The sequence below is a fragment of the Amblyraja radiata genome, chromosome 29, assembly GCF_010909765.2.
Source record: "Amblyraja radiata isolate CabotCenter1 chromosome 29, sAmbRad1.1.pri, whole genome shotgun sequence".
Lineage (NCBI taxonomy): Eukaryota > Metazoa > Chordata > Chondrichthyes > Rajiformes > Rajidae > Amblyraja > Amblyraja radiata.
The window spans coordinates 5,805,004-5,818,444 of record NC_045984.1 but is presented as its reverse complement, the minus strand read 5'-3'; the positions used below and the strand labels follow the sequence as shown (position 1 = coordinate 5,818,444).

At 43.8% G+C, this 13,441-nt stretch overlaps 1 protein-coding gene and 1 non-coding gene across 6 annotated transcripts in view; one reads left to right on the top strand and one right to left on the bottom strand.

Annotated features, from left to right (window-relative positions):
* Position 1: 1 nt before the first annotated feature.
* trnaf-gaa lies at positions 2–74 on the top strand. The gene has a single exon. It is a non-coding gene; the product is annotated as a tRNA-Phe (tRNA).
* Positions 75–10,337: 10,263 nt separating this feature from the next.
* pwwp3a (PWWP domain containing 3A, DNA repair factor) overlaps positions 10,338–13,441 on the bottom strand; it is a 61,435-nt gene continuing 58,331 nt past the window's right edge. For all 5 annotated transcript variants that reach the window (XM_033046459.1, XM_033046461.1, XM_033046462.1 and 2 more), the window contains exon 14: positions 10,338–11,380. In XM_033046459.1, the coding sequence (XP_032902350.1) occupies positions 11,296–11,380 (85 nt within the window). In that variant the 3' untranslated portion in view covers positions 10,338–11,295. The remainder of the gene's footprint in view (positions 11,381–13,441) is intronic.

Sequence of the window (13,441 nt, the reverse complement as noted above, 5' to 3'; positions counted from 1 at the left end):
TGCCGAAATAGCTCAGTTGGGAGAGCGTTAGACTGAAGATCTAAAGGTCCCTGGTTCGATCCCGGGTTTCGGCAAATTTTTTAATAACCCTCAGGATGCCACAATTGTGCAATAATTTTTAAATGCCTTTTTAAACTCACCTCCAGATTCAAACTTTGAATCCCTAGGGCTATTATCATGAAATTATTTTACAGGGGGAGACTCTGCAGAAAGCCTCTGTACCTTCTGCCAGACGGGAACAGTTCCCGAGAAGAAAGGATGGCCAGGATGGGACAAGTCTCTTTGATTATGTTGGCTGTTTTTCTAAGGCTTTTTTCCTGGCTATCATGTGATTGGTGCAGAATTAGGCCACTCGGCCCATCATGTCTACTTTGCCATTCAATCCTGGCTGATCTATGTCTCCCTCCTAACCCCATTCTCCTGCTTTCTCCCCATAACCTCTGACACCCGTACGAATCAAGAATCTATGATTCTTAGAATCTACAGGCTATGTTACTGGATGGTATTCTGAGAGACAGAATCTACCACCGTTTGGACCGATTAGGGAATGTCAGCATGGCTTTGTGCGTGGGAAATTCTAGGTCACAAATGTGTTTGGGTTTCTTGGAGGGGATTGATAGGACTGATAAGGTCAGGGTAGACATTGTTGATATGGTATTTCGCAAGGCTTTTGACAAGGTCCTGCAATGTAGGTGAGATCACCTGGGATCCAAGGTGAGCTTGCCAGTTAGATACAATGGCTTGATAGGAGACAGAGAGTGATAATGGAGGGTTAATTTGCAGATTGGAGGCCTGTGACCAGTGGTGTGTTGCAAGGTGTAGCAAGGAGCTGCAGATGCTGGTTTACACTGAAGATAGACACAAAATTCTGGAGTGACTCGGCATCTCTGGATAGAAGGAATGGGTGACGTTTCAGGTCGAGACCTCTCTTCAGACTGAGAGTTAGGAGAGAGGGAGACACAGAGATATGAAAGGGTAAGGTGTGAAAACGAAAGATAAAGGGGACAAAGCTCAAGGAAAATGTAGAATAGATCATTGTTAGCTAGGGGATGTGAACAACGAGGCATACAAAGATAAAATGTAATCATGAGGACAGGTCAAACTGGTCGGAGAACTAAGATGGGGGAGGGATGGAGAGAGCGGGAATGCAAAGATTACTTGAAGTTAGAGAATCAATATTCATACCACTGGGATGTAAGCTGCCCAAGCGAAATATGAGGTGCTGTTCCTCCAATTCCTGGAAGGGTTGGTGCTGGATCCCATGTTGTTGGTTGTCTATATTAATGATTTGGAAGAGAGTATCATTGGCATGACAGATTACAAAAAAAATGGTTGTGTGGTTGACCATGAAACATAGACATAGAAACATAGAAATTAGGTGCAGGAGTAGGCCATTCGGCCCTTCGAGCCTGCACCGCCATTCAATATGATCATGGCTGATCATCCAACTCAGTATCCCGTACCTGCCTTCTCTCCATACCCTCTGATCCCCTTAGCCACAAGGGCCACATCTAACTCCCTCTTAAATATAGCCAATGAACTGGCCTCGACTACCCTCTGTGGCAGGGAGTTCCAGAGATTCACCACTCTCTGTGTGAAAAAAGTTCTTCTCATCTCGGTTTTAAAGGATTTCCCCCTTATCCTTAAGCTGTGACCCCTTGTCCTGGACTTCCCCAACATCGGGAGCAATCTTCCTGCATCTAGCCTGTCCAACCCCTTAAGAATTTTGTAAGTTTCTATAAGATCCCCTCTCAATCTCCTAAATTCCAGAGAGTATAAACCAAGTCTATCCAGTCTTTCTTCATAAGACAGTCCTGACATCCCAGGAATCAGTCTGGTGAACCTTCTCTGCACTCCCTCTATGGCAATAATGTCCTTCCTCAGATTTGGAGACCAAAACTGTACGCAATACTCCAGGTGTGGTCTCACCAAGACCCTGTACAACTGCAGTAGAACCTCCCTGCTCCTATACTCAAATCCTTTTGCTATGAAAGCTAACATACCATTCGCTTTCTTCACTGCCTGCTGCACCTGCATGCCCACTTTCAATGACTGGTGTACCATGACACCCAGGTCTCGCTGCATCTCCCCTTGAAGAAGGTTGTCTAAGGTTATAGCAGGATCAGATGAACTGGGAAAGTGGGCAAAGGATTGACAACTGGAATTTAACTCAAATAAATTGATATGGTCTTTGGTAAGGCTTCTGTGCCTTGTGGTGAGGTCACATATAGTATTGTGTTCAGTTTTGGTCACCCTGTTATAGGAACGATGATGTTAAGCTGGAAAGGGTGCTGAGAAGATTTATGAGAATGTTGCAGGACTCAAGGACAGGAGCTACAGGGGGAGGATGGGTAGGCTAGGACTTTATTCATTGGAGTGCAGGAGGATGAGGGGTGATCTAATAGAGGTGAATAAGATCATGAGCAGAATAGAATGGGTAAATGTGCAGAGATGTTTACCCAGAGTTGGGGAATCAAGAACAATAGGAGATAGGCTTAAGGTATATATATTATTTTTTTGGGGGGAGGGGGGGGGGGGGGGGGGTAAAGATTTAATAGGAATCTTATGGGCCACTTTTGTTTACACAAAGGGAGGTGGGTATATAGAATGACCTGCCAGAAGAGGCACAGTAGTTGTGGCTCTAAGAAAAGCCAGGGAGTGAAGGGGCTTCCCAGCACGCAGCCTGAACAGATGTCTTCCTTTAAAGTACAGCACCTTGTGAGTGCTCACACTCGTAGAACTGCCCAAGAATGCAATAATGAAACAGTGCTCCGTGAGATAACACCAAGTGCAATCAGTGCACAATATACGGTCTACTTTATACTGGAGAATCCAAATACAGATACAAATGACCTGTGCGCATCACACAAGGCCGATTATGTCCTTCCAGCCTCCTGGAATATTAATTCTGCATCTTACTCCAACTTTGACCTCTTTGCTGTCAGCCTCCTACATTGTTTCAGTAATATTCAGAGTAAACTTGTCCCTCATCTTCTGACAAGACTCATTGCACCCTTTGGACATAATGATTTATTTCAGCAATTTCAGGTCAAGCCCTTTCTTCACCAATGTGGCCCTACTTTTCTGTTTCAATTTTATTTTTCAAATTGTTTATGCATCATAGAACACAGAATAGTAAATCACAGAAACAAGCCCTTTGGCCCTCAATTGTGCCAAATATGATGCCAAGATAAACTAATTTAGTTGCCAATTAATCTAGTAATGCCAAGATAACTAAACTAATAAAGTAAGCATGCAGGGTACAGCAGGCAGTGAAGAAAGCAAATGGCATGTTGGCCTTTATAACAGGAGGAATCGAATAAAGGAGCAAAGAGGTCCTTCTGCAGTTGTACGGAGCCCTAGTGAGACCACACCTGGAGTATTGTGTGCAGTTTTGGTCCCTTAATTTGAGGAAGGACATTCTTGCTATTGAGGGAGTGCAGCGTAGGTTTACAAGGTTAATTCACGGGATGGCGGGACTGTCATATGCTGAGAGAATGGAGCGGTTGGGCTTGTACACTCTGGAGTTTAGAAGGATGAGAGGTTATCTCATTGAAACATATAAGATTGTTAAGGGTTTGGACACGCTAGAGGCAGGAAACATGTTCCCGATGTTGGGGGAGTCCAGAACCAGGGGCTACAGTTTAAGAATAAGGAGTAAGCCATTTGGAACGGAGTCGAGGAAACACTTTTTCTCACAGAGAGTGGTGAGTCTGTGGAATTCTCTGTTCTCTGGAGGCAGGTTCTCTGGATGCTTTCAAGAGAGCTAGATAGGGCTCTTGAAAATAGCGGAGTCAAGGGATATGGGGAGAAGGCAGGAACGGGGTACTGATTGGGGATGATCAGCCATGATCACATTGATTGGCGGTGCTGGCTCGAAGGGCCGAATGACCTACTCCTGCACCTATTGTCTAATCTCATCTGTCGGTACATGATCCATATTCTTCTATTCCTTGCACTTCCATGGGCTTAAGATGACACAAAATACTGGAGTAACTCAGCAGGATAGGCAGCATCTCTGGAAATAAAGAGTGAGGGACACATTTTGGGTCAAGACCCTTCTTGAGGGTGAAGAAGGGCCGCGACCCGAAACGTCACTCATTCCTTCTCTCCAGAGATGCTACCTGTTCCGCTGAGTTACTCCAGCATTTTGTCTATCTTCAGTGTAAACCAGCATCTGCACTTCCTGCAGACACACTTCCATGTGCCTATCTAAAAGCCTTTTAAACAGTCATAACTGCCTCCACCAACACTCCTGGCAATGCGTTCCTGCCCCCCACCACCCTGTTTATCATTTTGTTGCTACCTTCACAACTTTAGTTTGCAGCCCATCATATACGTTCCCTCTGTATTCTCCACCTTCTCATTTTGGCAGTTTAAAACATTGTTCATCTTACCTGTCCAGCTCTGATTAAAGGATCCTTGAGCTGAAATGTTATCTCTGTTCTCTCCCCTAATGTTGCTTCTGCACTCTGTTTTTGATTTGGTTGTGAAGCATCTGTATCTAGTGGGAGAGTCTAGGACCAGAGGGCACAGCCTCAGAATGAAAGGGTGTTAGGAAGGAAATGAGGAGGAATTTATGTAGTCAGAGGGTCGTGAATCGTAGTGATAGTAGTAGTATTAGGCCCTTCGGGCCCATCAAGTCAACTCCGCCATTCATTCATGGCGGATCTATCGAAGATAGACACAAAAAGCTGGAGTAACTCAGCGGGACAGGCAGCATCTCTGGAGGGATGGAATGGGTGACATTTCTGGTCGAGACCCTTCTTCAGACTGACCTATCTCTCCCTCCTAACCTCATTCTCCTGCCTTCTCCCCATAACCTCTGACACCCCTACTAATCAAAAATCTCTATCTCTACCTTAAATATATCCACTGACTTGGCCTCCACAGCCTTCTGTGGCAAAGAATTCCAGATTCACCACCCTCTGACTAGTCCTCCTCATCTCTTTCCAAAAAGAACATCCTTGTATTCTGAGGCTATGACCTCTAGTCCTACTCTCTCACTAGTGGAAGCATCTTCTCTACATCCACCCTATCCAAGCCTTTCACTATTCCGTACGTTTCAATGAGGTCCCCTTCATAAATTCCAGCGAGTACAGGCCCAGTGCCGTCAAAAGAAAAGCTCATTTCTGGGGAATTCATTGCCACAGAAGGCAGTCATTGGGCATTTATAAGGCAGAGATTTACAGATTTTTGATTATTAAGGATGTCAAGGGTTATGGCAGAAATGGGGTTGAGAGGGAAAGATAGATCAGCCACGATTGAATGGTGGAGTAGGCTCAATGGACTGAATCACCTGATTTTGTTCCTATGACTAATGAACTTGTGCAGCTTCTGCCACTTGATTCACTCTGCCTCCGTTTGGTTTGTATAAATCTGGTTGACGAGGTCCACAGATGTTTTCCCAGCAGTACCACACTGCTAAACACGGCATGAAGTTCAAAGGCAGAGTAGTTTTCTCAAAGTCCACAGCTCTATGTGCTCCTGGTTCCAATTAGTTGGAATTCATTTCAATATGGAATTTGTAATGGTGAAAAAAAGTTACCTGGATATTTGCACCATTATTGCTTATTTCAATATTGTTTTCATTATTTAGAAGTTCGTGTGTGCTTTTCGGTAGAAACAAGGAACTGCAGACGTTGGTGTATACAAAAGGACACAAAGTGCTGGAGTAACGCAGCGGGTCAGTCATCTCTGGAGAACATGGAGAGGTGATGTTTCCGGTCGGAACCCTCCTTCCTGCTTTTCAGTTTAAAATGTGACTTGTTTCATCATCAAAACATTAATCATCTCATGTTTTATATGTCAGTTGGTGTCTATAAAATTGCCCAACGTGTCAGGAGCTGATGAGAAAGTAGGAAAACATAGAATAGTGGATCTGGGTGATTATGATCAGTGTGAACTCAGTGGGCCAAAGGCCTTGTTTCCCTGCTGTATCTCTCAACTAAATGTAATGCTTTTGCTGTTACAGATGTGAAGTGGAACGAAGTGAATAGTTCAAACCTCGACAGCTGAGGAGACAGTCACCAAACGGATGCAAAAATGAAATATGGGAATGATCAGGAGGCTATAATTGGAGGAATGCATTTGCATCAGAAGGCTTTAAGGCGAGGACATTGCATATTCCAAAAAAAAAAACAAGGTCATGGGTTTGGAAGCAAAGGTAAGAAATCTTTAGAAGTTGAAAATTTCAAAACATGAAGCCAATGGAAACCCACCAGAGGAAGGTGGAGGACAGGATTTACACCGATCTAGGACATAGACTGGAAAGCTTTGGCTGATTACAAAGAGTAGAACAAGGACAATGGTGTTAAGTAAATAGATTAATCAAATACAAAGGTATTGAGGGGAGGACGACTCAGTTGATTACATGAGATTATCTTGGGATAAAATGTGTCACACCAAATGTGGAAAATCACCTACAGTTTTAAACAGTTGATGACCAGAGAAAGAAAGTTATGAAGGACCCAAAGGCAATAACTTTGGACTTTCAATATTATGTTAAAGGACATCCATTACAGAATGTGTGATGAGGAATCTAGGTGAGAACGAGAAGCTGGTGCGATTTGTGTGGGGGAGGGATAGAGAGAGGGGGAATGCAGGATTACTTGAAGTTGGAGAAATCAATATTCATACCATACTGGGTTCTCATTCTCACCTAGCAAACAGCTAACAATGACCCGTTTTCATTATCATCGTTGCTTTCTTGCATATCTTTAATTCATTTGTTCAGTTGAGGGTCTGCCCCACTTGCATGCGATTGCGTGCGTTTGGGGCGACCAACCGGAAGCGGAGTTCACGCAAAGTTCGCGCGTGACGTCATTTACGTCATGCATACCAATCAGCTGGGCAGGAGGCGGGCCGACTGAATTTGGGCGTCGGGCGGTGACGTCATCACGCAACGCCACGCGCTAGGCGTACGACGTCAAGACACTGCATACGCGTAAAGATGCTGCGTACGACCGCAATGAGCCTGCGTGCCGGCGCGCGAAGCTTTCGGCCACTGCAAGAATTTTGGAGCCCCGCGCGATGTCGGGACTAGCCCCGCAAAACTCCGCGCTTCTAAGTGGGACCGGCCCCGCGCGGCCATACGGTGCCCATACGCCTCAAGCGACCACGAGGTCGTGTAAGTGGGACAGGCCCTTGAATGTCACACCTGAGAATGCACATTAGTGTCAATTTGATGAAATTTGGAAGCAGGCTTGTGCAGCTATCGAATTGTTACCAAATTGAGCGGTCTCCGTGTAACATGCAGTCTTCTTTGAAACTGTGGCAAACTGAACATTAGTCAGCAATCAACACTTGAAAACAGAATGGGGTATGCATTTTCGAAACGTTACTCAAATATAACATGCATTACTTCTCGTTAACATTTTGACAACTCAAAACATTAGCAACCAACAAAGGAATAACGTTGTTCAAGATGGAACTGCAGATGCTGGAAAATCGAAGTTAGACAAAAGTACTGGAGAAACTCAGCGGGTGCGACATCGGAAATGTCCTAATTCTTCTGGGAACGGGGGCTCCCATCCCCTACTATAGATGAGGCTCTCACCAGGGTCTCTTCAATACCCCCGTAACACTGCACTCTCTCCCCATCCCCCCCACTCAGAACAAGGGCAGACTCCCCCTAGTCCTCACATTCCCCTCCACTAGCCGTCATATACAACAAATAGTCCTCCGTCATTTTCGCCACCTCCAACGTGACCCCACCACTCACCACATCTTCTCATCCCCCACCCCCCCCCCCCCCCCCCCCGTCTGCTTTCCGCAAAGACCTCTCCCTCCGTAACTGCCTGGTCAATTCTTCCCTTCCCACCCCCTCCCCGGGTACTTTCCCTTGCAACCGCAGATGCTACACTTGTCGCTTTACCTACCCCCTCGACTCCATTCAAGGACCCAAGCAGTTGTTCCAGGTGCGACAGAGGTTCACCTGCACCCCCCTCCAACCTCATCTATTGCATCCGCTGCTCTAGATGTCAGCTGATCTACATCGGTGAGACCAAGCGTAGGCTAGGCGATCGTTTCGCCGAACACCTCCGCTCGGTCCGCTTTAACCAACCTGATCTCCCTGCGGCTCAGCACTTCAACTCCCCCTCCCATTCCGAATCAGACCTTTCTGTCCTGGGCCTCCTCCATGGCCAGAGTGAGCACCACCGGAAATTGGAGGAGCAGCACCTCATATTCTGCTTGGGCAGTCTGCACCCCAGCGGCTTGAACATTGACTTCTCTAATTTCTGGTAGCCCTTGCTGTTTCCTCCCCTTTTCAACTCTCTGGCTCCTCTTCCTTTCTTCTTAAATTTAATTGTAATGTGCCTCTGAATCATTGAAAAGATGGCTGTAGCATTCCCCCAGTGTGGCATTGGAGTGTCTGTCAAAACTTAGAGCCCACTCTTTGGATTGGCACTTCAATAAATAATCTTCCAACTCTGGTTCAGTTTAAACTTCCATTTAAACCAGCATCTGCTGTTACTTCCTAAACCAAAGTTTACATTCACTGCCTAAAAGATATTAACCTCTCCACAAAATTCTATTTGAAGAAGGGTTCGACCCGAAACGTTGCCTATTTCCTTTGTTCCATAGATGCTGCCTCACTCGCTGAGTTTCTCCAGCATTTTTGTCTACCTTCGATTTTCCAGCATCTGCAGTTCCTTCTTAAACATTCTATTTACATTCATCACTCCACCTCACTTATGTTCACTGTCAATTTAAGAGACAAATTAACCAGGATTTCTTTGACATTTTGCATCTTGGCAACATATTTTTATCTTAAGCTAAACTTGGAACAGTTTGCCTTTTTTCTAAGATCATCCATTTCATCAAGACTCCCACTGGATAGCTCCGTATTTTGATTAATCCAATGGGTCATGACCATCTTCCTTGTTCTATTCCTTGTTGCTCATTCCTTCTCTCCAGAGATGCAGCCTGTTCCACTGAGTTACTCCAGCATTTTGTCTTCCTTGTTCAGTACTTGGTAATGGGCCAAGGCTCCCCGACTTTACCCTGCATCAGTGTAAATCACTTTACCAGGATTTAACATTCTCCTCTTTTTTTAAAAAATCTCTATTTATAGCTGTGCTGCTTTTCCGTCTCACGGGGAGGTGTGCAATCTGTGCTGAAACATTTATTGTTGCTCACTGGTTATTTAATCTGCCGCCTGGTGATTTTAAATGCATATGTGGCAGAGCTACTGTTACATCCAAGGCTTTACCCAAACCCAGAACTACAGCTGTGCTTCAAATGGACAGACACAGCTGCTTTGTTTCATTCCCAATTACTTTAATTTTCTTGTTTTAATAAAATTGCAGAATATGTATACTTGTGCAACAGAAGGTAAACTTCAGTAGAAACAAAGGAACTTCAGGTGGTGGTTAATACATAGGACAAAGTGCTGGAGTAACTCTGCAGGTCAGGCGACATCTCTGGTTGACCTGCTGAGTTACTGCTGCACATTGCATCCATTTGAAGGTTAACTTTAATTTGCACTCCTGAACTTGTGATACCTCGATTTATCTCCTGGTAACCAAACCCTTTCCCTTTATTCAGTTGCTTCTATTGTGTTTCCAATTGGGAACAAATGCAGAAGACCAGATCCACCCGCCCTAACACCCAGGCTCACTGAAAACACACATTTCAAATGTGTCAAATTGGGCATGTCAATAAGATTATTAATTTGCTCAGGTTGTTCACCACACTCAAGTCCCACCACATCCTGAACAATAACATTCAAGCCACATATTTATAATACCAGCAATGGCTCTATTTGGATTTTCATAATCACATGTTGGAAATGTTCTTAAATTTGCCATATATCTTCCTTTCTGTTGGGACATACTAATAATTGTGAAGAGGGCCAGGAGTTCATATTATGAAGGGACTAATTGTGCAGTAACACAAATCGAGAAAACAAGTTAGAAATTTTAGACATCAAGGTTGTCTTGGCTACTCCAATTTTTGTCCCAATTAATGGCAGTCTGCAATAATACATTTGTGTAACATGTACAACAAAATTCAAAATTAATGCTTATTTTTCAGAGCTGTTTCTGTTCGGAGTTCCCATTGCTGATCTGATGTAATAGTCAATGGGCACTCTTGCTGTTCTCACCAGATATAATTCCAAATATCACATAAGCTAGCAAAGAAATCCTGGCTCAGAAATCTACGACGGCCAGAAGCATAGCCAGCAACTAGGCATTCTAAATGTATATATTAGACAACCCATTCCTGTATATGGTCAGTAGAATGTCAGGCCTATGGAAACTTCATGATTAATTTCAGAAGTAGTTCTGTATAGATCCCATAGATCACATCACACCAAATTAAAACACAGTCAATGCAGAATTTAGATTTTTCTTAAAACATTGCATGTTGACGGATCCAGACATAGATTATGAAATACAATTTCAAATAATCAGGAATCCATTTGACTTAAAAAAAACTTTACATGGATAAAGAAAACTTTACATGAACAAAGAAAATTGTTGCAATCTCAAGATTAAAAAGTTCAGTTGATGTCACACCTGCGAATCCACATAAGAGTGTCAATTTGATAAAGTTTGGAAGCAGGCTTGTGCAAATATCGAATTGTTACCAAATTGAGCGGTCGGTCTCTGTGTAACATGCAGTCTTAATTTGAAACTGGCAAACTGAACGTTAGTTAAAAACAGAATGGGGTATGCATTTTCGAAACGTTACTGAAATATAACATGCATTACTTCTCGTTAACATTTTGACAACTCAAAACATTAGCAACCAACAAAGAAATAACAGCATGTTCAACTGTCACTGTGCGGAGATGACAAAGTACCAGACGTGTCTCCAAATGCAAGATTATTGCCTGTGCGCTGCCTTCCTATAGTAGCATTTGCATTTCACGATTGATTAAAGCCTTCTAAAATCAATGTTTCAGTCCAGGAGGAAATATTAATACTGCTCATAAGCAGATACATCAACAATTCATTAATACTGAGCATAAGAGAATGGAAACAAAAATGATTTCAATTTATGCTGCACTTGCAAGAACATCAAGTTTTGTGAAATGTTATGGCTTGTCACTCAAAATTTAGAAAAAAATATAAAATCTTCAGGTTTAATTGAAGTCTTTTCTCATTACTAATCCTCCTCTGATAGGATATTTACAAGACTTTAGCCCCCAAGTTAGTTGTACAACCTTGATTTCAACAATTTATAACACAAATCTTGCTATCAAAAATCACATGACTTTGTTGCACAAAAATAAGGGATTTCATTCCCTTTTTATATACAAATATTTTCATTTTAAGAATAAAAGCTTTAGCTTCTGGATTCCTCCTCATTCAAATGGCGTTGCTTCAGCTTCATTTCTTTCTCAATCTCCTTGTTAAAATGCTCAACTTCCCTGCAAAATAAGTGAAAAGGTTTACAATGTTATTTTCTTAACCCAGGAAAGTTCAAGGTACATGGCAAATAGATTTGATCATTTTTACCAGACAATGCATATACACCAGACTGCATCAGAGGAAGGGTACAAGGGAATGTGGGATTGCCCATATCTGTCATAGATGGGGTCCTCACGTGTAGGAAGGAACTGCAGATGCTGGTTTAAACCGAAGATACACAAAATGCTGGAGTAATTCAGCGGGGCAGGCAGCATCTCTGGAGAGAAAGAATGGGTGATGTTTCAGGTTGAGACCCTTCTTCAGACGGAAATGCTACTCCAGCATTTTGGGTCCTCAAACGCGTTTTCTCTGTGCCTCATAGTTCTGCTCTCACTCCCTGTCCCCCCCGCAGACACAAGGACAGAGTTCCCCTGGTCCTCACCTATCACTCCACCAGCCTCCGCATCCAACACATTATCCTCCGACATTTCTGTAACCTCCTATGGGATCCCACCACTAATCACATCTTCCCATTTCCACCCCTTTCCCGCCTTCTGCAGAGACTGCTCTCTCCTCCACTCCTTGGTTCACTCATCCCTTCCCACCCAAACTACCACCTCCTCGGATACGTTTCCCTGCAACCGCAGGAGATGCAACGCCTGTGCTTATACTTCCTCCCTCAACTTCTTCCAGGGACCCCAACAGTTCTTTCATGTGAGACAGAGAGGATCACATGTAGCTCTAATCTCATCTACTGGCCCCGCTGTTCCCAATGTAGACTCCTGTACATCTGTGGGACTAAACTTAGACTGGGTGACTGCTTCGCTGGTCCGTTGAGGCCTACGGGATGTCCCGGTTGCCAACCATTTCAACTCCCCTCGCCATAGTGACCTTTCTGGCCTGAGCCTCCACCATTGTCAGAGTGAGGCCACATGCAAATTGAAGGAACAGAGCCTCATATGTTTAGGATACAGTCCTATAGGACATGTGAATGCATTAGGAAACATGTATAAAATACCAGACAAGGTGGCGCCGACGATGGCTGCCTCTCCAATGGTTTGTCTCATCTTTTTCCTTCTTTGTTGTATTTAGGTTGTTGTAAAATATGTGTTTGAGTGTACTTTTAGTTTTGTGTTATGTGGGGGGTGGGGGAAGCTTTTTAAATCTCTTTCCTCCACGGAGATGCAACTTTTTCCATGTCCCTCAATAGCAAGAATGTCCTTCCTCAAATTTGGAAACCAAAACTGCACATAATGCTCCAGGCGTGGTCTCACTAGGGCCCTGTACAACTGCAGAAGGACATCTTTGCTCCTATACTCAGCTCCTCTTGTTATGAAGGCCAACATGCCAATTACTTTCTTTACTGCCTGCTGTACCTGCATGCTTACTTTCCGTGACTGATGAACAAGGATCCCCAGATACAATACAATACAATTTATTTGTCATTTGGACCCCTTGAGGTCCAAACGAAATCTTGTTGTACTTCCCCTTTTCCCAACTTGACTCCATTCAGATAATAATCTGCGTTCCTGTTTTTGCCACCAAAGTGGATAACTTCACATTTATCCACATTAAACTGCATCTTCCATGCATCTGCCCACTCACCCAACCTGTCCAAGTCTCCCTGCATCCTCATAGCATCCTCCTCACAGTTCACACTGCCACCCAGCTTTGTGTCCTCTGCAAATTTGCAAATTTTACTTTTGATCCCTTCATCTAAATCATTAATGTATATTGTAAATAGCTACGGTCCCAGCATCGAACCGTGCCGTACCCCACTGGTCACTGTCTGCCAACCAATTTTCTATCCATATCAGCCCTCTACCCCCAATACCATGTGCTCTAATTTTGCCCACTAATCTCCTATGTGGGACCTTATCAAATGCTTTCTGAAAATACAGGTACACTAGATCCACTGGCTCTCCCTTGTCCATTTTCCTAGTTACAGCCTCAAGAAATTCCAGAAGATTAGTCAAGCATCATTTCCCCTTTGTAAATCCATCCTACCTCAGACCGATCCTGCTACTGCTATCCAAATGTGCCGCTATTTCATCTTTTATAATTGACTTCAGCATCTTGCC